The following is a 26,427-nucleotide window of genomic DNA, read 5'->3' as shown; positions in this document are numbered from 1 at the left end:
TATGCCATTTGACAGTTATGTATGTCACGACCTCTACCTCACTACCGAATTTCATCTGGATCTGACCCAGAAAGAGGAAAATGTCAGGAAAAAGATTTACATTTTAACATTGAAAACCCCATTTACAGATTCAAAAATCAGATACAAACACACATTGTCAGGTCACAGACAGGGAGAACCCAAAAGCACAACAGGAGAAGGGAATCCAGAAAGGTAACTTTAACGTAGTGACCTTACGAGATGTGCCGAGGCTTCGAAGCGTGCGTCGAGTAATGAAGGGGGCGCTTCCGGGAAGCGCGTATCGAGGCCGGCTTCGCTTAGGGGAGGAGCCACAAATGATGACGTCCGAAGCCTCGCTGCCCGGCTCTACCACGTGATTGCTTCGGGAAGTGGTTCAGATTGTGCCGCGTGGTTTGACAGCTTGTGTCCATTCAAAATGTGGGTTGTTGAAGGAGAGTTGTGGTCAGTTGAGAGATTGGATAGAGCTTGGAGAGTTTGTAGAGTTTAGGGTTAGAGGTTAGTTTATATTTAGGAGAGGTGACAGGATGTCCACTGTCCTGTACATCATTGTCCAAGTTACACAAGCATCATCTGTGCCCTGTTCCTCGTTCCACAAGCACTTCCCCTGTCCTCTGCCTGATTATGCCGATGCCATTTTCAGACAAACATTACACAACCTGCCATATTATATTACCATTTTGGGAAAATATAAACGCACAGAAAACATTCAAAAATGTATTACACATATCTCTCTTATTATATTTTTGCTGGCTTTTACCAAGAGACTAGATCCACCAATAATAGACTCTCAACGGCCAACATAAACTTGATACGTTAACTTCAACATTGTCGCGGCAAAAAATTAGGGTAACATAAAATATACATTTAGTACATTTTTATGCATAGTCTAGATTTTGTTTATTAGTTCATGTAATATAAGTATTGTTTAAAAAATCTAATTTCATTTAAAAGAAAAATCTGGTAATTCATTAAAGATCACCTAACAATCATTGATATAATTTACCTTGAAATAGGCAACAGTAAGTTTTTTGTTGGAAAAGTGAAGTGTGTTACTGTAAGAGAAACAGGGCTCTCCAACTTGTTGAGGTGAGTTTGCCAGTTGAAATAATAACACAATAAGCATTAGGTGGATAATACTAACAACGGTGATGAAAATAACTTTTTTAGAAAACGTGTAAAAAGTTACAAAGTTTGTTGCAATAAAAACAAAGTGCAAAGTGCAATTAAAGCCGCAAGCGGCGTCAAACAGCCCGCACGGGCCACTGGGCTGACCTGCCGCTTTAAACACATTTTTTGACTCTCTGTACAATTTCCTTTCTCAGTCTGTGAGGCCCATTGTCAAAGTTTAAGCTTCCAGCTAGGAAGGGTCAATAAGTGTTTAATATTGGGTTTTGATTGGATTCTGTATGTGCGAACAGGATCCATTTTTAGTGTACAAAAAATCTCAAAATTCTACCAGCTTCGCCGCACGAAAATCGTAAAATGTATTCAAATTTATTTTCTAACTTTTGATGCCCCATTTCACTAGATGGTGTACACTGAATTTCAGCTTATTTTGTGAAATGCCCTAGGTCTCTCTAGGACGAGTTTGCTAAAATGCAACGTCAGCGCTAACCATGACTCAGTATTTTCTAAATTTCAATCCAATGTGGCCAGCTTCCTGTTTATCTGGAGGCGTGGTCATAATATATTTTTTCTTTTTGCCGTGGCATGACTCATGTCTGTACCGATTTTTTGTCCCTAGGACCTTACTTTTAGGAGGTAAAATTAATTCTGCTTGTTTCCTGTTCGACCCCTCCACAAAGTTTTTTTCAATAGTTATTTTGCAATGCTACGATAAAGGTTATAGAAATGAAGACTAGCAGGAGACCAAAGCAACGTTGAAAAACAGCATGAATCAGCCTGTCTTCTACCAGTTTGTCACTTGTTCGCTGTGTGGACAGAGCTGATTTGAATTGTTAAACCAGGATACAGACATTTGTTCCTCCAGAAGCACATGCATATGCAACATATGAAAACAGTTTCATCTTTCTTGACCAGGAGTAAAAAAAAAAACTTCCAAAGTCATGGCATCCTTCACTTTCAGTCACCCCGAAACTCTCTGCTCCTTTGACAACTTTACCCATGTCCTGCTTTTAGGAAACAAGTTCCTCTAGCTCTGCACCGTCCTGGCGCTGACATTGGCACATGTTCTACAGAGAAACAGATAGGCAGCGGTGTTCTATTAAAATCCTCCTACAAATGCACTAATTGTGGTCTGACCTCTCCTGATTAAAGTTGCCCAACTTATAACAGTTAAGCATATTAGTGCTTGTAATTGTGATGTCATTTGATGAATGAATGTTGACTGTTGTTTTTATCATTCATGGAAACCTTCCTCCACACATAAATCACCAGGTGATAGGAATCATGGGTGAAAAACGATGAATATCTTTCTTCTTTTTCTCTCGGCTTGTCCCCTGAGGGGTCGCCACAGTAAATCAACATTCTCCACTTCACCCTGTCCTTTGCATCGTCCTCCCCAACACCAGCCACGCTTATGTCCTCCCTCACCACGTCCACGTATCTTCTCCTGTACTGTACTGTACTGTAATCCTATCCAATCGGGTCACTCACACATCCTACCTGTGGAGCGTACCTACTAACAGTTTTAAATATGACACCCTCAATCTCCAGCTTCGTACTCATCAGTCTATCCGGCACTCGATTCTCCTCTAGAACACTCTGCACCAACTCTTCCTTCAAGATAACTCCTACTCCATTCCTCTTTCCATCTCCTCTTTTATAACAGTGGTCCCCAACCACCGGGCCGCGGCCCGGTACCGGTCTTGCCTTCGTGTGTTCGAATTCCGAAAATTGGTTAGACTTACGAGCCATTTTAAACTCAATTTTTTTGTTCGAAAACCGAGGTTCCACTATTGTTCTGAAGCGACCAAAACAAAAGAGCAGATATCTACATTTCTGCACAAAACTATATTATTGTCTATATGAAGAAGTGCCTCTAGAGGTCAGGCTAGAGGACAAATTAGTTGCAAAAGAGTTTAGAAAATGACATAAGCTGTGAAATGTCCTTTAATGGAAAGACAGTTCCAGTGTGTACACGTGTCATCTGTGCTGACAGGCCTTTAGGGACGAAGACAAAACTCTGGACCGTGAACAATCCTCCCACTCTCTCGTTTAGTTGTTGGGGACTGAGGCACTGATACAGTGGGATTAGTTTGATGGAACTGGTTTGACAAGTGGGTGATCATAACCTCTTTGAATGCAGCACAATCCAGAATGCCCTGATTGTTGGAGAAATAATCCTCTATTTGAACTCAGTCTCTGCTGTTGGATGGAATAGATGAGTAATCTGACCTAGTTTCACCTACAAATCAAATTCATAACAACCAGAACTTTGATTAGTAACAGGAACAGGTGGAAATAATGGGCATGCACACAAACAATGCATGCTGCAGCTCCAGCAGCCACATGGACAACGATTTTTGATGTACAGTATACGGTACTATAAAGTTTGAACCTCCACAGCTGCTTTAAAACAGATATACTGCATGTAGACTTTAAGACAAAAAAAGCCGCAAAGACAATGAAATCACTAATGAGAGAATTTACGAGACATTTAAAAAAAATATTTTACAACATTCATGCATTCATACTCTTTTCCTTTCTATTGACATCTAGTTTAGATTTGCAGTGAGATGAAAATATTTTTCGGCCAAACCTGCGACAGTGTGAAACAGCCTGTCTCAACTCAATGTACGGTTTAGAGTAAGTTTGTCACTAAAACATTACCACCAAAAATAAACTGTATCCAGTCTGTTCTTCTGGCCGCTGATGCTGGTAGCTGGAGTAAAGATTGTTGATCAGTGCTCCTCTCTCTCCTGCAGAACTATTGATGCGGCGGCCCTTGCACAACTCATAGGTAGAGCGTGGACCTGCAGAGTACAGAGACAGGGACATCAATTTGACACTCTCATTACATTTAGTGTAACTATATATATTAAAGACATTCGGCCTGGTAACCCCTTCCTGAAACACGCCACTGTGACACTGACATTGCAGCAACATGTCTCAGTCTGTGTGGTGTGTGCTAATGTGTGGATGGAGACATCCAGAGCTTAAAGAAGACATTCAGGGGCACCGCCAGGTTTAGGGCCAAAAGACGAGCGCTGAATGGTGAGCACAACATGAAGAAATGGGCCACAGTGGGGTGCCTGTGGCGGACTGTGTGATCTGAAACCTGCTTTTCTCCTCTGTTGTCTTTTATGCCTGTCGCTGGCTCTGGTTCTCTGTCTCTGCAGCTATTCAGAAAAGGTTAGCTGAGTCACACACATCCTCTGTTCAGGCCTCTCACTAGTGATTGCCCTTTTTCTTCTCATATTTTCTCTTCAGTATTGTCCTTTCCCTTCCACTTTGCCTTTATTCACTTTTCAGTCTTTACTGTATCTCTCTGTCCATCTGGGTACTTCGGGTTCTCGGATGGACCGATAGAGACTGATTGAGTTTCGGGGGAGTGTTGTGTAGAAGAGGAACAGAAGTGGGAGTTTGCTTTCCACATTGTTACTGTTTCTGTGTTTGTGCCTTATCTGTTGAGGTTTCACATTTGCCACTGTGCATGTCTTTGAGTAGTTTGAGTTGCTTTTCATCATGTTGTTCTGCTTCTGTAGTTGATTTAGCTGGTGAAATAGACCTGATGCCTATTTTGTAGTTCACAGCACATTGTGTTATATATAGTACGTCTTCAAAAATACTTGATTTTGGTCTTGATATCTGTGTGTTGTGCAGATCCAGACAATAATCTAATATTTTATCAGGTAATTTTGTTGTAATATGGATATTGATTACTTCCTGAAAAATAAGAAACAACAATTTTAGAAATGTGAAGGAAAGTCCTGGAAATCTAGTCAGAAGTTTTTATATAATAAACATAGCCATCCAAACAAATAAGAAACAAGAAATAAAGAAAGAAAAATGCTGTATAAAAACACTATTAATTGACTTACTTGCCAACTGAAAACATTTGTCTAAAATAATGATGTTGCATATCTATGAATTTACACACTTTATTATTCAAATGAAACAATGACAAAACTTTATCTGGTTGAGACTTACTCACAATAAAAAGATTGATGCATCCTAATGACAATGGAAGTATTCTTTAAAACTGAACTGCTACTTTTTTGGGCAAAACTTTGAGAAGCTGCACGGACGACATCCCCAGCCTTCTTCTAACAGCGCCATGTACATCTCAACTGCTGAAAAGGCTGGATGTGTTGATATCATGGGCTAGAATGAAGACCAAGCCCTCCAAGTAGCGTAGCTTGTCACTCAGGAAGGGAGTCCGAAACAACAACACCGGCTTTGTCGTCGGGGGAAAGAACATTCCTCTCGTGTTGAAACAAGCTATCAGAAGCCTGGGGAGGCAGGACCCTGCAGAACTGTCTGAGAAACAGACGGGGCGGACTGTCATGAAACAGTTCATGGATGGATTGGCAAGAATCGACCGAAGCCAGCTCCCTGGGAAGTATAAGATCTGGTGCCACCAGTTCACACTCTATAGGAGAATGATGTGGCCCTTGAAAATGAGTGAGATCCCACTGTGAGGAAGATGGATGGAAAAGCAAACTCTTTCTTCAGAAAGTAGGACTGCAATGGTGCTTCTCTGAGTCAGGTCTCTTCGGAAAGAATGCACTGCAAAGTTCTGCCACTGCAGTCTGTCAGCATGGGCTACATGCAAGAGAAGGCCAGGTTGGTGCTTAAGCTAAGAGAGTTCACCAACCCTTTAATAAGGAACGTCAACACCAAGGTTCCCACGGGTTGTAAGTGCAACGCTCAAGCTGAGGTTGGCCAGGCCATTTGTAGACTGGAACATCAACAGATTGTGGGCAGAGTCCAGGCAGGAAGAGCATGACTAGGATGGGGAGACTATAGATGCCATCATGATCAAGTCCTGAAGAAGCTGGCTGAGGTGCTGGAAGGGTGTTGACAGGGCTGTAAGCAACTGCCATCAGCAGAGAACCACAAACTTTGGTAAGGAAGGGGGAAGGAAATGCATCAGGTCCAGAAAGGTCCTCCCCCCCCAGGTCAGGAGTGGGGCATGGGGGTGGAGCTTAACACGAAGCTCTGGTTTCTCACTGAGATTACAATTACATCTATCCGCCCTGACATTGTTGTGTGGTCTACGCTAGCAAGAGTGGTGCGCCTCATCAAACTGACTGTTCCATCAGAGGAGGAGATCGAGCCTGCCTCGGAGCGTAAGAGGTCTTGGTACTCCGACCTCGCTGCCGAGTGCAGGGAGGCTGGCTGGAAGATAACCATTTACCATGCGGAGATTGGCTGTCGAGGCGTTGTGGGTCTGTCAATGATACGAGTGGTCCAGTATTATGAAAAACTCTCTTTTCCCATGTTTCTAGACTCTTATGGTGGGTTTGGGTCATTATCAACCCCAAAACAGCAAAATAAACCATCCAGTCAATCCTTCGTAGTTTGTGTAGTTCTGTAATCACCTTCTGAAAAACGTCTGGAAGAAATCTCTCCCAGTTTGACGTCAAGCCGGGGGAACGTGCGACCCTGGGTCTGTGCTCCGCGGGTCGACGCTCTACCTGCAGCATTTTCCCAGCAGAAAGTTTATTTTTGGTGTTATGTTCCGGCAAAAATTGACGGAATTGTTTTAGTGTGTGGTAAACACTTGAGCCAGATGCTTCATGGAGCGGGAGATCGACAGGCGGATCGGTGCAGCGTCTGCAGTGATGCGGACTCTGCACAGATCCGTCATGGTGAAGAGAGAGCTGAGCCGAACGGCGAAGCTCTCGATTCGCCGGTCGATCTTCGTTCCTACCCTCACCTATGGTCACGAGCTTTGGGTAGTGACCGAAAGAACAAGATCGTGGGTACAAGCAGCTGAAATGAGCTTCCTCCGTAGGGTGGCTGGGCTCTCCCTTAGAGATAGGGTGAGAAGCTCAGTCATCCGGGAGGAGCTCGGAGTAGAGCCGCTGCTCCTCCGCGTTGAGAGGAGCCAGATGAGGTGGCTGAGACAGACAAGATGGAAGCTGTTCTGCAGCATCTTTTTGATATTTTGACCATAGACTGCCACGTATATTTCATACAGGTGAACCAAAGAGCTTTCAGAGGATGCTCAGAATGGCAGCTTTTGGCTTTGGCTGAGGAGGAAAGACAGGAGCTGGGGAAAGAACACCTAACCCCAACAACAGCTGCCCAGGTAACATCTGTCAGGGTGACAGGGAGGCGTCCCAGTCACTGCTCCGACACCAGGAAGCGTTTCAGGATAAAGGGGTGAAACGTTGGTGAATGGTGGTTGCTGGCTGATGACCCTATAGCTGACCCAGCAGAGCTATCCCATGGGCACCTGAGGAGGTGCGACGAGCAGTGATGCCTAGCAGGAAGTTCCACCTACCTGTACAACTAACTGTGGACACTTTTTTTATATATATAAATGTAAATTGCTACTAAGAAGAGGGGACCCAATAATGGAGAGATGGAAATAAGAAATCAAAAATATATTTTAATAATTCCAATGAGCTATAATCAAAAACAAGGACAAGAACCCTATTGACGGAAAGACATCACAAATAAATATGAACTCAGAAACTCTGAGTGACAGAAAATCTAGTAATAATGCAGAAAATTAGGATGGGCTGGATGTCTGGGACAAAGTAAACAGAGAAACACAGCCAAACAAGAAAAAACAGAGAATGGAGCAAGGCAAAGGAAGACACAGTGGGAAGAGGAAGCTGGACTTTGCAGAGACAAACCTGAAAGCAAAATCTCCTAAAGGTCAGGCAGGTGACGGTGTATAAGTAACGAGCAGGTGATGAGAGGAATTGGAGTCAGGTGCTCCATTCAATCAGCTCTCCCGCAGCTCTGTGGAGAGAAGAAGACAAGGTAAACAAATACACAAGAACATACAACTCTCACAGTAAATAATATTGTATTTTCTCAGTACAAGTCTCCGGTGAGTGGCAGAAACATTGTTGTCTATACAGCAGCAATTTGCCGACCCCCAACAGCAACCACTTCCGGCGACGTGGCAGCCAATGAACGTCAAGCAGCAAGTCAGCAGAATTTTGCTCGCATTGGGATCCGTCAACTCAGGTCGTGAGGGAATTGCTCATTTGCAGAGACTTTATACATAAACTTAAACATGGAGGCAAAAAAATGTTCTATTGTGAATGTGGCTTGAGTCGTTGATGACATATCTTTGATAAGAGGCTTGGTTTGGAAACTAATTCCTAAATTAAGATAAATTTAATTCACCAAGGTTTTGACAGAGCTGTGCACGAGTAATTTCTATCTTATACCCCCCCCACAGAGCAAAAACTAATCCGCTGCTGTATCTCGCTCCTCAGTGCTGAATTGGCAACACAAAATGCTGTAGCCAAGCCTTCAGCGTTGGACAGCAAGTTGACGTCAGGAACAGAAAGACGAGGAGGCCAGGTGGACAAGGGGCTGGATTTAGCTAAATTATTCATGTGAAGCACTTTCGTTTTTAATCTGTAAATGAGAAGGCCCGCGATGGTGGGTCTGTAGACCTGATACCCTATCCCTGGCCCATTAAGATAACAAGATGTTGGATAATGTTCTCTGTTAAGATGTAGTTTATCAGTCAAGGAGAAGTGGCCTCATCCCCCAGGTGGTTAGACCAGGTTTCTTAATGGCCTGACATTAGAAGATGGAAGAACCATGGACCAGGTTCTGGAATCAAAAGCACTGAATTAGCATAAACATACAGATAATTAACTTCCAAACGTATCCAATCATAGGACTATTATAAAGTTCAGTATTAAAATATAGAGATTAAAAAGTGCACAGGTTTCACACATAAATAATGTATTAGATTGAGAAGTGGCTTTGCTGACCAACCATTCTGTGTGTGTCTCTAATGGAAAGTTTTGGTGTCATTTGTTTGGGGTAATTGATTTAGATATAAACTGAACGACGTGTAGTCGTGACTGGAGATCGTATATCGCATTTTTTGTGTTCTGCCCATGTGCTTGAAAATGGTGCAAAAATCAGCTGATTGCATTGTCCAATTTTGGACACATTTACTCATTCCATTGCAATGTTAGTGAGATTTTATTCACAGAGAGGTGTACAAGAAGGATTAACGGAGACATGTAATGAGTAAAGCATTGTCTTTGCCAGATTACTGGGGTTTCACAATATGAAGAAACTGTTAGAAATATGAAGACTATTGCCTGCATAAAGTTATTAACCCGGAGCTAAAACATCTGCACAGAGGTACCGATCTGCCTGTCGATCTCCCGCTCCAAAATTCATCTGGCTCAAGTGTTTACTTCGTTTGATCTTGATGATGAGTCTAAAACATGAAGTATCCGACGCATATTATCAGAGGCCTAACCCTAACCCTGATAAAGGAAAGGCTATTATATCAGTTTTGCAAATTAATTCAAATATACGTTTAGAGATAAATATGTAGTCAATCCTAGAAAAAGTTATATATGTCGTGCTGAATAGTCAGATAATTCTCTAGAGCACGGGTAGGCAGTCTTTTTTATGATGTGTGCCACTTTACGATATAGTCTACTCACTTCCAGAGTGCCAACATACCCACCCGGTTCTTCAGAGACGCAGCTGTCTCTATCGCCCCCGTAGTAACCCATCTTATAAATTTATCCATCAATCAGTGCCACGTCCCACAGGAATTCAAGACGGCGTGGGTTATCCCTCTGTATAAAAAAGGAAACAAATTAGAACCGGGCAACTACCGCCCTGTTTCCATCCTTTGCTCCATCTCAAAGGTTATGGAGAGATTATTCCAGGAGCAAATCAACCGCTACCTCGCCGAGCATAGCCTGCTCTTTGAATTCCAATCGGGCTTCAGAACATCCCACTCCACTGACACGTGCCTCATATATCTGACCGACTACATCAAGCGTGAAGTAGACTCGGGCAAATACTGAGGCATGGTCATGCTGGACCTCCAGAAGGCCTTTGACACCGTTAACCATTCAATCCTATTGAATAAACTAAGGGCGATTGGTTTTGATAGCACATCAACAAACTGGATGAAATCGTACCTTGAGGGACGAGAACAAGTGGTGGACATAAACGGAACCTTGTCCTCGTCCCTCCTGGTGAGCTGTGAGGTTCCTCAAGGCAGCATTCTGTAACTGCAAATTGTTCCCGTTTGCCGATGACTCAGCACTCCTGATTTCGGGAGAGTACAAAGTGCAGGTTGAGGAAGCTCTGAGGTCACCAAAATCCACAATTGGCTTACCAATAACAAATTGTCACTACACCTTGGTAATACAGAATCTATTATTTTTGGGTCAAGACACTCTCTAAGTGAGATAAATGTTGATGATTTCAAGGTTGCAGTCGATAATACAGTCATCTCCAGCAAAGAAGAGATTACCTATTTGGGCTGTGTCTGGCGATAGTATGGCAACTAAGGTGATCAAAAAAGTCAATCAGAGAACAAGATCTTTGGGCAGAATGTGTACTTTTGTCAACAAAAGTGATCTCCAGACTCTTGCTGGAGCCCTTGTTCAGCCCCTTTTTGACTACGCTAGCACCTCCTGGTACTCCAACATCAAAATGTCCCTGAAAACCAGGCTCCAAACCTCCCAAAACAAACTCATTCGGCTACTCCTCAATCTGGGGCCCATGACCCACCTTCTTCCTGGACATTTTGCTAGCCTAAAATGGCTCAGGGTAGAAGACAGGGTTAAACAACTCAAAATGGGATTGGCATTTAAAATAGTCAATGCAGCTCTGCCCTCAGTCCCCTCAATCCCTGCATACCTGAATAAACACCTCCACATATTTAGTGACACCCACAGCCACAACACTAGAGGGAGCTCAAACAACAACCTGGTTACACCCTCCTATAGGACTAACATGGGTAAATCCTCTTTTGATAATACTGCCACCCAAGTGTGGCAGTTTTGTAAAAATGGAGATAGTCATCACTACTCTCTCCGGAACAACCCCCCCCCCCCCCCCCCCCACCCCCTTTTTTGTCCACCTACGTTGCAAATATTAAATGTCTTTGTAATTTATTATTATTATAATTTATTGTCATTTATTGTCATTCATTGCCATTTTGCATCTGTGGTGTAATTTATTTTAAATTTATTGTTAGTTTGCATCTGTGGTGTAAAATTATTTTTATTTTTCTATTGTTATTTTGCATCAATTGAGCAATTTAATATTGGTTTTATTTTTATTTGTATTGTTAAATGTCGATGATTTATCTACGAAGGACTTTCAACGGAAACAAGACTGCAAGGGCTTTTTTGAAATGCTCCACTTAGACAGGATGTTTGACTTTATTTGTACTGTAATACATGCTACTGTGTGACTGTACTTGTACTCTAACATTCTATCTAATAAATATATTCATTCATTCATTCATGCAACACTTACTTTTTTAATAAAACGGTACCGGGCTGTACAAAACTAATAACTGTAAGGGATTTCCAAACCGTGGGTGCGTAGTCAATGAGGAGAATGTGGGTTAAGGCGTTCCTGTTGTGGTGTCGGCATGTAATCACATTGTGGAATCCCATCTAATACGGAAATTCCCTACATAATTAATTTACATAATTTCTGTTATATCGAAGGTGTTTTGTTCTGGAAAACGACTGGATCTTCTCCAATGTAACGTTTGCCAGTGAATTTTCTTGGTCACGTGATACGTTACTACAAATAACAGCTGTAACTGGCAAAAATGAGTAAAAAACAATTGTCTTTTAGATCTTTTTTGCAAAAGGGAAAAGGCCAACTGAGGAGAAAGAAGAGGAGCCAACAACCTCCAAGACAAACCAGGAGTGACTTGAATCCAAATCCTCTCTTCCTTTCAACATCACATTTCTGCTGCTCCATGATGCTGAGCTCACAACGATTAAAATAGGTCAGAACAGTCACCGTTAAGTTCCAGAAAAAACCCCAGGACATACTGTACATGGTGAAAAGAACATACTGCAATTTTGAAACAGAGATATTAAAAATTAAAATTAGAAGAGGTTTTCCCCCCTCAACTCCGAGAACCATGAAAAGACATAATTTGTTGATTACGATCACACGCAAAACATAACAGATTGTTCCTTTGATCCTACACAACTTCTTCCCCTAAATAATCTGATTAGTCTGAAAAATCTTGCTAACAGACAAACAAGAGAGAGGGAGCGGTAAATTAACCATTACACAACGTGTTACTTTCTCATACCAGACAACTCTGTTTTCTTCCCCAAATCTGTGTATATATTTATGAAAATGCAACCATGATGTGCTTAAAGCAAAGTTTAAATGAGGGTCAGGCCTTGAACTGCTAACAAACCTTCCTCTAATAGCTGAAAATGCAAGTCTACAGTATCTGCATTTCCAGCTCCACCACCGAGCACACTGTTCACCACTTATCACACACAGATTTCCAAGGCTAAGTGACCTGCATGCTCTCAGCTTTATAGGTAGCCTTGGGCTCTGCACTCAACCTGAACACACTTATATGGCAGCAAATGGCAACATAGGCCACTTCCATTGCCATCTATCAGAGCCCACTGGTAATGTCTATCAACACACTTGACTTACATCAGCCAGGATAAAAGCCTTTATTAATAAAATGAATAATGCCAACTGAGGGGTGGCGACCTCGGACCAGTCACATGCCATTGAGGCTGAGATACCATTGGCTCTTTCGATGAGTGTAGATCCTGCTGAGGGTGCGGTCTAAAGTTTGACTGACGCTCAAGGCCGAGGCAAGATGGGCTCAGTCGCTTCAGTCCTGTGATCTAATCTGTTACCCATCATGCATCCTGCTTCACTAATGAAAAGGCGAGGCACCATCCATCATAAGCAGCAGTGGTAAATGGAATTTTAATAAAGCTCCTGAGACAAAAACGCCTGCAAACACATGCAAGACCTGGATGATGGACGGTCATTGAAAAGACCCCAGAGCAATGACAAATTAATATCAAGATGAAGATAGTCAGTGAAGATGCTTGCTTCCTATAGATGCTCATCAGCATTTGTCACTTTGCTCAGCATCAAACAGAGCTGAGCCTTCCTCAGCGTGTGGTTTTGACTTACAAGGACAGTCCACATTGTCTTCATTATTGTGCTCCTTCAAGCATGGGGCCTTGAATGTGAAGTTTCACACCATCTGGTATTAGATGAAGAGGGAGCCAAACAATCATTTTGTCATCATGCAAGCATAACAACAGTCACAGGAATTTAAAATGTGCATATATGCAAATTGCATATATTTGATGGGGGCACCATATTGAGAAGTACTCTCTGCAATATGATGAATCCTTTCCATAGGTAAAACTTATTTTCTGCTGTGAGAACATTTGGTTTACAACCTTTACAACCATAGTCTCAGAATCCTATGTCCTATCAGCGACTCCTTTTTACTGCATATCCACCAATATGTCACTGAATGTGCAATAGGTGCAGCAAAGTGACAAAACCATTATGACCCTAATTAACAATTAAATGTTAATATATGTTATGGTTATTATAATTTTAAGAATTGTAAGTTGTGAAACATTTTAATTTTATTGTACCTTTTTTTTCAAATAGGTGGTTCTAATAGATAAAATCAGTGATGAGCTTCTTTTGAAAATGAATTGGGACTTGTATTATCATTGGTGTCTCTGTGGTTGTTCCTGGAAACCAGAGTTACAGAATTCCACTATAGCATTCCATTAGTTTACTGTATTTCCACTGAACAAAAGAAGACAATGAATAGGCTTCTGTCAGGACCCAAACTAGGATCCGATCCTAAATGCACGACCCAAAAGATACATTCAATGAATGTTTATAACAAAGTATCAACAAAAAATCATCCTCACAGAGGAAGACAACCAGGGGCGGGATGGGGTTGAAATTCAGCCCTGGAGCTCGGCTTGCAGATGCCTTTTATCTGATCGCACAAAGGACACAAGTGGAACTGTAATTTTAACACATATGGACATATGAAAAGCAAACATAAAGGGTCTATAGACAAAACCACTGCAAACCCAAGAAAAAAGAGCAAAACACAAGGTCTATATGCAAAATACTCTATAAACTTTGGTCAAAACGAAAGTAATAAAAGAAAATATGCAAACAAACTAGGCAGTTCCACCACCATAACCACTTGAATAACTCTATATATATACACCAAAGACCTTGAATACACAGCTAAGAGATTATATTTATGCAGCGAGGCTCTGTAGGTGAGCTAAGGCAAGGCAATGGACTGACGCTGGCAGGCAAACCGAAATGGAACCTCATACCCAGCAGTTAGGGACATTATATCTGCACCATACACAACATAGCACTAAACTACCAGTGGCTTGGGTTACCTGCAGGTTAGCTGTAGCCTGTACAGACCGGAAAGGGGTCTATCCTTAACCCAAGCACTCACATACACCATCCCAGGCCCAACACACCAGCCTACAAGAACAAGCCTTCAACCTATGGTACCTCATGGCTCATATATGTCATATAGCTGCACCACATACCAAAAATGAGATTATCATAGCTTCATTCCTGGAGTTTTCTTGTCCTTCTAAAAGAGTAAAAACTTATGTTTGGACCATTAAGCCTTAATTGCAATGATCCCTCATCTCAATGCAAAGCTCTTCGGTGTTTATGATTGCTTATATTTCTTTAATACATTGAATTAGAATTTGACTTAAGTTAGGAACACAAAACTACATTTGAAGGGAAAAGTGATTTTGGTCTTTCATTGACTCAATGTCACCTTGTACATTTCAGACATGGCGCCCCCAGCTGTCAGCTCAAGCAAAGTCCTCAGTTGTTTGTCTGTACTGCACTTAGCAACCTTCGTCTTTGATACCCTGAGGTTCTTCATTCTGTGTTCCCATTAGTAGTCTGGTTCTCAAAATAAATCTACCATTTGAATCTCCACAGAGCTCCCTGGAATAACTTCAACTCTTTTGCTTCAGGGGCAATATGAAGATGACTCCTATAGCATTCTGTTACAGACTTTCATGACATGAGCTGTGTTGATGTTTTAGAGAATACCAAAATAAAGGGAATATCCTATTTTCATGACCCACATCACACTCTGTGTGCTCTCTCCTCAGGGTTTTTTCCGCCGAAGCATCCAGAAAAACATGGTCTACACATGTCATCGGGACAAGAACTGCATTATCAATAAGGTGACGAGGAACCGCTGTCAGTACTGTCGCCTGCAGAAGTGCTTTGGAGTGGGGATGTCCAAAGAGTGTGAGTGCTCCCTAAAATATGCATGCTATAAGACAGGGGTCAGGAACCTGTGGCTCGCAGACAAATCTTTAATTATAAAACAAATGGTCTCGTTATACTCCTTTGCGCATGTGCGAACCAGCCGGTTCGCTATGAGGCAGCGATCAGAGGAAGTCCGGCTTATATACGGCGTTCTGCTCACTGGGAAAGGGACAAACGACGATTGATAGCGGGTCGATCTGCATTCAGAAACAGTGTCAAACCAGTCATTTCAGTGGGAAAGTGGTAAACATACATGTCGTTCTGTCTATATCTATCTATCTATCTATCTATCATCTATCAAATGTGTCGGCACCGCAGATGAGGCAGAGACACTGTATTTTGCTGACGAAAATAGCGGTCGATGTGCGCACGTGCGAAAGGGTCCGCACAACGGCCTGTTGTGAGATCAGGAAGTAAACTTCCCTCGTTTTAATTGCGTTACTTTAAAGGTAATAAATAGCATGTTTGAGCTCTGGCAGCACTGCTTAACATGTGTTCCATTTGAACTTATGCCTGTTTTGTATGCACATATACAATGGCTACAAATAGAACTCCTATATTGGCACATAAAAAATAGAATACAGTAGTCCCTCATTTTCCGCGGGGGTTACGTTCTAAAAATAACCCGCAATAAGTGAAATCCGCAGTGTAGTAATCTTTATTTTTTTTTATTATTATACATGTACATAAATGTTTTAAGGCTGTAAAACCCCTCACCACACACTTTATACACGTTTAACAGTCAGGCATTAATCTAAATAGATTGTTTCAGTATTATAGAATGAAACCAAAGATCAGAACCTTTTCAGAACTAAACACTTGTTTGATGAATATAAATATATAGTACGTACAGTAAACGTTTTCCTGTTAATAATGTTAAGGCGTGCAGGTCGAGGAAAGAGCCGCTTGGAGTGCAGAAGAACAAATATTCTACTCGTGCTGTCTTTAGCCTCTCATGCTGCTTTATTGGATAGCTTAGCACAGCGGAACGGCAGCGGCTACATGTATCAACAGGAAGAAACAAAACCCAAAAGGGACACGACGTTTATGCTCCTACAAAATAAAAGCCTCTTTTTACACAGAATATAAAAACAAACGCTTAACAAATAAACTTGATAGCTTTTAGAAATAACGAATTCAATTTTAATGATCAACCTACGAGGATGAACAAATGAGAAATGATTAATAGCGACTCACGCGTATTTCACAGTTCCTCCGACCGCGCCCCTTTGTCCTTGCGCCGCTACAAGGCGCGTTCAAGTGCAAAAACAAAAACCTGAAAAATTGCATTAAAACTCCGCGAAGCAGCGAAGTTGCGGAAGATGAACCGCATTATATCGATGGATTACTGTAATTCAGAAATTGGATGATATGATCATCACATGTGTCTTTGATATTCCTATTTATAATCAGATCTTGGTATTATGTCCCACTTCAAATGCATTTTCTATGCATGCCATGACATACACTCAACAAAAATATAAATGCAACACTTGTTTTTTGCTCCAATTTTCCATGAGTTGAAATCAAAGCTCAAAGCTTTTTCCTTGTACACAAAAGCGCTATTTCTCTCAAATCGTCTTCACAAACTTGTTTAAATCTCTGTTAGTGAGCACTTCTCCTTTGCCGAGATAATCCATCCGTGTGGCATATCAAGATGTTTTCATCGAAGCACGGCAATCCCGGGGGCCAGCCTACCCAGAAAGGACCTTTGCGACACACTCCACCCAGCCTGGGAACAAGTGGAGGGTTGTCTGTCTTGTGGTCCAGTCTGTGGAGAACATGGATATTAGGCTATTTGGCTTATTGGGGCATTTGCAAATTGGGCTGGGAGTTGCCCTGGCGTACCGGAGCGTCTCCAAGACGGCGGCTTTCACAGTTCTTGATCAATTGACCATGGATCTAAAAGTGCTTTTCAAGGCTTTGGTGGACCAGGTGTTGGTACAGATCTGTCGGGACTGTCCCGTGAGCTCATCCACATCAGCTCACGGTCCGATCCGTGGAAGAACGGCAGAGACTGGATCCCATCTTGTGCCAGCAGGCAGGACTGTTTCGACAGTAGAGGAACAGAAGTCTCTCCTTGATGAACTGCAGTCAGGTCAAGGCCCTGGTGAGGACAACGAGCATGCAGTGAGCTTCTCTGAGACGGTTTCTGACAGTTTGTGCAGAAATTATTTGGTTACGTAGACCAATTGTTGCATCACCTGTCCGGGAGGCTGGTCTCAGATGACCTTGCATGGGAAGATGCCGGATGTGGAGGTCCTGGGCTGGCGTGGTTACAGGTGGTCTGCGGTTGTGAGGCCGGTTGGATGTACTGCCAATTCTCTGAAACAAATTTGGAAACGGCTTATTGGAGGGAAATGAACATTCAATTCACGGGCAACAGCTCTGGTGGACATTCCTGCAGTCAGCATGCCAATTGCACACTCCCTCAAAACTTGCACCATCTGTGGCTTTGTGCTGTGTGATGAAACTGCACATGTTAGAGTGGCCTTTTATTGTGACCAGCCTAAGGCACACCTGTGCAATAATCCTGCTGTCTAATCAGCATCTTGAGATGGCACACCTGTCAGGTGGATGGATTATCTCGGCAAAGGAGAAGTGCTCACTAACACAGATCCAAACAAGTTTGTGAGGAGAATTTGAGAGAAATATACCTTTTGTGTACACAGAAGAAGTCTTAGATCTTTGATTTCAACTCGTGAAAAGGTGTTGCATTTATATTTTTGTTCAGTGTAGAACAGCACCCTCTTCTATAGATTTTCATACGGTGCTTTACTTCACATTTCAACACAGTGATAACTGTAGAGTCAGCTCAGGAATGTGTTCACAGTCTGTCTATTGTTTCCAGGATTTCACAAAAAGATCACTTCTGTCCACCTCTGGCTGTGAGATGCACTCTTTCTTTGGGGTTTACACAGAGACTGAAACCATAGGATCACCTTTAACTTGATAAAAGCAGTAGCTTTGGACAGGATCTGGTGCTTAGAACTGCTGTTTGTTGACCTTTTCATCTCCATAGCTATAATCCATTCACTTGAATGAGAACTAATTTCCTTACTTTTTCTTGGTCCTCTACTGAGACAATTACAGGTTCATTGGTACATTCAAAGCAATGCAGCCCAATAATATTAATGATTCTATTAATTCCCAGTATTAAAGAACTAGCGGTAGAATAATTGTTATAGTTGATCTGACTATCACTCCATCTTATACATGTTGTCTGTAGGAGTCAGGATTATCTAACTGTAAATCTTAGTGACTGTGCTCAGTGACCTCAAATTCCCTCTGCTCCATTGTCATCCCCAGGATTTATATGTATTTCACAGGTTGTTGGCATCCTTTGATTGCATCAGCATTTATACCTCAAGTCCAATTCATGCCTCATGGGGGACAATTCCTTTCTCTTATGGCATTTAACACCTCAGCAGAGGAGTCATGGAAATGATGATGCCCTAATGTCTTCTGGCTAAACCCCCCACAGGGCAAATTGATGGGAAAAGGCCATTTTCCATTTTTTTCTACCGTACTTATTCCTGGATAAAGGAAATGTGGTTTTCATACTTCTGCTCTGAACATCATCTTGAGAATGCCCATGCCAACTGGACATTATTTTTTACCAACAAGGAATATAGTGTCCCACAGACAAAATATGATGAAACAGAACAGTGCAGCCTCAAACCCACGACCATTGGGTTGCAAGACAACTGAAAGAGAATGCCATCTGCCCTGAATCCTATTTTGAAGCCTTTTCCCATCAATTTGCCCTGTGGGGGGTTTAGCCATGTGTAGAAACCATGTCAGCCTTTATTGTCCCTACTGCCATAGACATAATCGTGAATGTTACTCTACGTCTTATATTTGTTGACCTGACAAATACCCACTACAAATCTAAAAGGTTTTGACACACAAAAGCACTTATTTTGTGTGTCAAAACCTTATTTTATTGTGAATTTCATCATCCATATCAGCAACCTCAGCAAGAGTTGTCTCAACAACAACAGACCAGAATATGAGATGCTAGGTATGATCACACTGCCTTAACTGAATACATGTAAAATCTTTGTTGAGCAAAGTAAGGAGGAGAACAAGAGTTTGTGAGTCTGCGTTTGAATCTTTTATTGATACATTTTGCAGGTTTCACAACTTTGTGCAGATTACTGGTCTGATGTGAAATTGTTTTCAGCCAGGTATTTCAATGTCACAGGTGTAGTTTCTCTGATATTTAAATCTGAGTCTATGATTATGTATTTTTTATTGTTCCTTGACACCCACCTGGTGAGTATTAGGGAGCTGCCATGTTAAGTGCTGTGGAAAACAGCCCAGCCTCCAGATAGATGGTGTTTATTTACCAGTGCATCTGTTTGCTCAAAGAGACGCTGCGGAGCTTGGCAGTACACAGATGGCTGGCCGGTGGCTTCTCTAGTCCACGTCTCTTGTTGCGGTCGAGGCAGCTGTGGGGAAAAAAAAGCAATAAAGAGCAGCACTGAGACACAGGGTGGAGCATCGCTCATGCAGTCATTGATTACTTTAAGAATGACGTATTTGAAGTATGACAAAAGGAAAGTGAAATGAGTGGGGTGTAAGTGGATGTGAGTGATGATGAGAATCATTGGGGAGAGTATCTGAACTTCCTTCAGTGACCCTTCATCCCCTGGTCTCTGGAGAGCACTTCAGAAACACTCTCACAGTGCCTGATGAAGACGCTGAGTAGAGGCGTGACACAGACGTTTCTGTTCTTAGTTTGTGATATATATATATTTCTGTTGCTGTACGTTTGCATGTAGATAAGAAACATCACCTCCTTGAAGCATGTAGTGACGACAGACTGCAGCAGTGACATGTTCAAAATGTCTGTCAAGACATCTTCCAGCTGATCTGTACACACCTTAATAAGAGGCCGGCTGGGGACGCCATCAGGGCCAGGTTTCTTGTGTGTTTTGATCCTTTCGTATGACCTAACACATCTGCCCAGGATATCATAGGTGAGCAAGAGCTCCATTGGACCTTTGTTTGTGCCTCCATGGCAGGCTGAGATGTAGATTCTAATGAGCGTTGCACAGTCGCATACATCTGCCTGAAAGGGAAGGGCTTTACTGTGAACAGAACAGAGGATGTGACTCTTTAAATAGGTCCATTTCTTAAATGGACTTACACTCTTACACACAGTATGTACCAAGGACTTTCAACGGAAACAAGACCGCAAGGGCTTTTTAGAAATGCTCCTCTTAGACAGGATGTTTGACTTTATTTGTACTGTAATACATGCTACTGTGTGACTGTACTTGTACTCTAACATTCTATCTAATAAATATATTCATCATCATCATCACTAGGTGATACACCATGTTGATAGACACTGATTCAACTGGTAGAGCAGAGACGACAAACTTCCTGCCCTCAGTTTGCAATGTTTCGTAAAAGGAAAAAGAAAAATGCTTGCTTGTAGTGAAATTCTATTTTTTCTTCAATTGTATTGGTTGCTACACAACCCGGACCTGTGAATATCCAATGATTACCATCAATGCTAGCATTAGCATTTATAGAATTTAGATATACTATAGGCTCCAGCAACTCCCGTGGCCCGCAAAGCGGAAAGTGGAAATCGTCTCATCTACAACTAAATAGATGGATAGTATTAAGAATTATAGAATTAAGAATAATAATATAATTACAGAATTTCCCTGAGGATTAGTAAGGTATCTATCACCCTCTACCTATCTATCTATCTATCTATCTATCTATCTATCATCTTATCTATTGTATTGTAGGTTCATTATGTTTCTGTCTGCTCCTGTTCTCTCTCTCTGTCTCTGTCTCTCTCGCTCTCTCTCTCTATCTCTCTCTCAACCCAACAGGTCAAGATAGTTGCCCCCCACTATGCCTGAAGTATTTCTTTTCCTCCGTCTCCAAAGTTCTTGCTCTTGTGGTTCAAGTTGGGTTCTATCTTTCCCTGCAACACCCGTGAAGTGCCTTGAGATCATATTATCTTATCCGCTGGTGTTATATAAATAAAAATGAATTGAATTGAATTGAAAATGAATTGTATTTTGCTTTTACTTTTCTTTGGTTCTTTAGCTGTTCGAAATGATCGTAATAAGAAGAAGAAGGACAGTCCAAAACCAGAACTGGAAGAGAGCTATGAGCTCACAACAGAGCTGGAGACCATCATTGAAAAGATTCGCAAGGCACATCAAGAGACCTTTCCCTCCCTCTGCCAGCTTGGCAAATACACCACGGTGAGCTCACTGTCTTGTGTACCTGAACAAACATGCTTTCTGCACATCTGTACAGCCAACGGCATCATGAAATTGTATTGACTCAAAGACCCTGTTTGGTCAATAGCACCGTACGCCTGTTCGATCTGGTCCTCAAACTGGTTGTTAGTGCAGAGCTCATAACGATAATCTCTTGTACTGTACTCTAAATCCCCTGCAAGGCAGCTTTAGAGCTTTGTACACGACCAAGTGTTGGGGCAAATCTTTGCCAGCAGTATCACTCTGTCAGCAGCTATTGATTGGACATTAACTGTGATGGAAATACAATAAAAAAAATCATGCATCATAATAGCATGGTAGAGTTACCTCAATCATGACTTCCAGCTGAGATTGATGTGAGATAGTAGCAGAGTTTGTTTACCTGCGTTATTTTATATATTGCTACAGCGAGAGGAGAAAGTAAAAGAAAAAGATAATTCAGCTGATCAAACACTCGTCAGGGAAACTTGTCAGGCAGGCAGTCTGGTCATCAGTCTGGTTGAGGCAAATATCAGCGTACAGTTCTCGACTTGTCTGTGAAATAAATGCAACAAACAAACAAACATGCCTCCTCATTTGCTAAAGTACCGTAAATGAAAACATGTCCGAGAGTCGTGTTCAGATTCACACGTTGGTGTGCGACAGTGCTAAGCCAGTTATCAATAATGGTTGGTATGGTTTGGGGGGCTTTATCCCCCCCCCCACTCTCATCATTAACATTGAGAGTTCTGTGCTGTACATCAGCGGTCTCCAACCTTCTTCCTGCCACGGACCGGTTTCATGCCGGTGATGTGTAATTAAATAAAACAAGAGGAATATAATCTTTCCAATAAACATTATATTATGCACTTGCAATAACTATTGCATAATAACAATTATTACACCAATATCTACTCACCATTAGTTGTGGTCTCAATCATTGTTTCTGTCCTTCATGGTCATGTTTGTTTCATAAATTCCACATTCTTGTCTTTTACTTCAGGGTTCTTGGTCTCTGTGTGCCGAAGACGTTTTGACCCCTTCATTGCTCGTTAACGAAGCGAATCAGCTGTTGATAAACCGTGTTTTAAGTCTGACTCTTTTCTTGGAGGTCGTCGCCTCCTCTTCCTCCTCCTCTCCTTCCTCCTCAGTTGGACTTTCCCATTAGCAAAAAAGCTCTCCAAAGATGTTTGTTTTTTCATTTAATTTTCGCTAGTACACGTCTGTTTTTAGTAACGTATCACGTATCCAAGAAAATTCACCGGTGAATGTTACGTTGGAGAAAATCCTGTCATTTTTCTAAATAAAACACCTTTTAGACGCTAATAATCAATACAACGGAAATTGTAAACATTAGTTATTCTTTCCGTACGGCCCGGTAACAAATGCCTCACGGACCGGTACCGGGCCGCAGCCCGGTGGTTGGGGACCACTGTTGTACATGAACTTCCCTCAAATGCACCATGAAGGGCCAGATAGCATGGGGGGGGGGGGGCTGCTATTCCATTCAAGACCTCGAAGGGGAATTCTGTTAGTTTGACAACGTCAGGCCTTTGCTTGTCCAGCCTCAAAGCAGCGGATCCTTTGAAGGACAGTTGCCTCAACTGAGTGACAGCGAGCTTCTCTTACGCCTAAGGGACGGTTCTGCACTTGTCATGACTCCGTGCAAAAGCTGTAGGTCACACAAATGACGCCGAATCCTCCAGAGCGGGGGCGTCATGCTGCAAGTCCTTGAGTTTTATGACGGATGAACGGATGGAGCTGCAGGACTGCTGATAGCTGGATAGCTAGCAGAGAATGCTGCACTTTGATTGGCACACAGGCGTGGCAGCATTGTACAGGCAGCGGCAGCTTTTAAAGTGCTTGTTTTTAAGCTTACTTATATTTAGATTATAGACAGCGGGAGAGAGCTGTCTCTCGCCCATAGCAGGCTGGGATAGGCGCCAGCAACTCCAGTGAACCGCAAAGCGGATGGATGGGTGGATGGATGGATGGGTGGATGGGTGGATGGGTGGATGGATGGATGGATGGATGGATGGATGGATGGATGGATGGGTGGGTGGATGGATGGATGGATGGGTGGATGGATGAATGGATGGATGGATGGGTGAATGGATGGATGGATGGATGGGTGGATGGATGAATGGATGGATGGATGGGTGAATGGATGGATGGATGGATGGATGGATGGGTGGGTGGATGGATGGGTGGATGGATGGGTGGATGGATGGGTGGATGGATGAATGGATGGATGGATGGATGGGTGGATGGATGAATGGATGGGTGGATGGATGGATGGGTGGGAGAGAGCTGTGACTGACACTGGTGCTTTGCGAACAGTCTTCTGTGGGGATTATTTGACAGCAGGAGAGTGTGACGTGGTTTGGAAAGCTTGTGATACCTGTCAATCAGGTAAAATATTATTATACTATCACAAATACACGTGGCTGTTTGTACAGTAATGTCATGTTTGAGGCGGTGGTGAATGTCTTGATGATGAGGGATGCTAAAATGGAGCACATTGTGTTTGTTTTCTGGTTTATCCTCCTGAGAGCCAGCGCATTGACATGTCCTCTGTGGCGGTCGTTTCAGTGAGCAGTCAGCTTCCATCTCCATAACTCCCCCTTCCATTTGGAAGCCAAAACTCCTAATCATTGTAGCACCTCTGTACTCCTCCCTCTCCCATCATACGCTCCCTGTTTAGTGCTGAAATAAACAATCTGCATTGAGGTAAAATCCACAGTGCAGGAAAGAATAGAAAAACTCTTGCTCCCTGCTTGCGATATAAGCCAGTGTTGCTCTTGTTTGTTGTTGGAGTGGCATTTGGGCCTTGGTAAAGCCTTAATCCGGATCAGTGTTAAGGATACTTGCTCACAGACTGTGAGAAGTTCCTCATTATTACCGGCGATTGAATCCTGACGTGCCTCTTGAGCTCTCCTCGTCAGAAACAGAGAAGGACCTTCAGCGCATCCAGATTTGGTTAAAACTGCAATTATGTGGTGAAATATTTAAATCCTAGTCTGCAGTGATTTAGGAGTTCATTGTTGGGTTAGCAGAGATAGCTTCCCGAATGAGGGGACTGAGGTAGACAATGAATAACGCTTCATTGACAGTGATGGTGATTGAAAACGAGACGGGCAGTTTCATCGACAACGTAAAACATTAGCGCTTGGCGGTATCCGCTGGCTGCAGGCGAAGGCTGCTCCTGCCCTACAGCACACTAGTCAATCTGAAGATATTAGCCACATTATGTTTTGTGCTATTCATCATCGATGCTGGCTGCTTTGACAGTCTTTCTCTTCCTTCACCAGAAATTTCTAGAGCGCAATTTCTAGAGTAGAGTGCACGCTCTTTTCTAATGGTGCAACTTGTTTAATTTGATTCGATAAACGTTCCCAAATTAAATTAGGATTCCCCAAAAACGTCCTTGTTAGGATCTATTGAATTATGAGACTTGTGTACGTGATTGATATTACAAGGGAGAGTTTTAAAAACATCATTTCTGCAAATTATCTCCCCCCCCCCCCACACCTCCCACTATTTCCCACCCAGAGGGAAGAGCATGATAAGTTGCTTTAATATCAGCCATCGCCACCCGCTAACATGTGTAAACACATTCTCTCTTTCTGTCTCACACACTCTGCACTCTCTCCTTCCCATCAAATCAGACGTCAATCAGTGGAATGTGAGTCCATATTACTGTTGTGTGGACTACAGCTCGTTCCCTGTGATTTAAGCACGCCTATAATGTGCCTCTCCAAATCACATTTAAAGATCTTTTTCTGCTGTTTATCTCTCTCTCTCTCAGATGGTAACACAATCCAGTAATACCTCGACATACGAGTGTTCTGAGCATAAATGTTTGATGCACGGAACTTCCTGATGTTGGCGCTAAATGGTTGAGCGCTCCGGGCGTTTTACTTTTTCTGGTAATGTTCCGGCAAAAATTGCCAAAAAAGTTTTTGTGTCTGCTAAAAAACGTCCCTTAATGTTTCAGGAGTTTGCCGACATTTTTAATGGATAATTTTCCGGAGCGCCGCATCGCCATTCGCCTTTATCCACACTGCGAGTGCAGGCGGCGTGTCCCTCCAGGTGACACCGGGAAGGCAGCACAGCTGCTGCGTTCTGCGTTTCTCACTTATCTATTTATTTATTTATTTATTTTAAGCTGCAAAATTATGATTCACAGTACTTAAGGACTTTCTACAGCAAATACTTCTTTACTTTTACTTAAGTAAATTTTTGATTTGGCAACTTTTACTTTTATTGGAGTAGTATTTCACTAGTAGTAGCTGTACTTTTACTCAAGTAATGAAATTAAGTACTTCAACCACCACTGGTGCCACTCTTTGGTAACAAAGACGCTTTCAGACGAATCTTCACACATCCAGCTTTTTGCCTTGTGGATTTTCTTTTTAGCTTTATGTCGCCACCATCTGGCTGGTTTTTCTGCTCCCACTGAACTGGTGTTATCCTGCACATTTCCCCGAAGCTGTGATGACAGGACTGATGAACCGCCTGACATAGCCCCACTGTGGTTATCACCAGCATTCACTCGCTTTTGCTCTTCATTCATTAATGCTTGCTGAACAAACTGCAGTGTCAGATCTCCAATCTTTGTTTCTAGTTGAGTGACAATGGTAGCATAACTTGGTGTTACTATTTGGTCTTCTTCAATAAGAGCTCCTCTTGCTGATAGCCTTCATTTGTTTCAAATGCTATGTTAAACGAGTTCCTTCCAGCCACATCCACTTGTGGAAAAGGGGGTTGGATAGCCTAACCTCATTTGTATGTGAAGCCACCGGAAAACACAGGTGTTCTATGGCCTGAGGCAGGCATAAAGGCATTCAATAATATATGATCGGAATGGTTTTTTGGGGCAAAAATTTCAAAGGCATATTTTGGGACTTCAGGGACATATATAAAA

The 26,427-nt window shown here is 42.4% G+C and overlaps 1 protein-coding gene across 1 annotated transcript in view; it reads left to right on the top strand.

The window, feature by feature from the left end:
- The window catches only part of LOC137903507 (retinoic acid receptor beta-like), a 50,423-nt gene that overhangs the window by 14,888 nt on the left and 9,108 nt on the right, over nt 1-26,427 (top strand). The window contains exons 3-4 of the mRNA XM_068747656.1: nt 15,102-15,243; nt 21,343-21,503. Of these exons, the coding sequence (XP_068603757.1) occupies nt 15,102-15,243; nt 21,343-21,503 (303 nt within the window). The remainder of the gene's footprint in view (nt 1-15,101; nt 15,244-21,342; nt 21,504-26,427) is intronic.

This window comes from Brachionichthys hirsutus, chromosome 13 (genome assembly GCF_040956055.1).
Source record: "Brachionichthys hirsutus isolate HB-005 chromosome 13, CSIRO-AGI_Bhir_v1, whole genome shotgun sequence".
Classification (NCBI taxonomy): Eukaryota; Metazoa; Chordata; class Actinopteri; order Lophiiformes; family Brachionichthyidae; genus Brachionichthys; species Brachionichthys hirsutus.
Note: the sequence above shows the minus strand (reverse complement) of the source record. Positions and strands in the feature narration are given on the sequence as shown.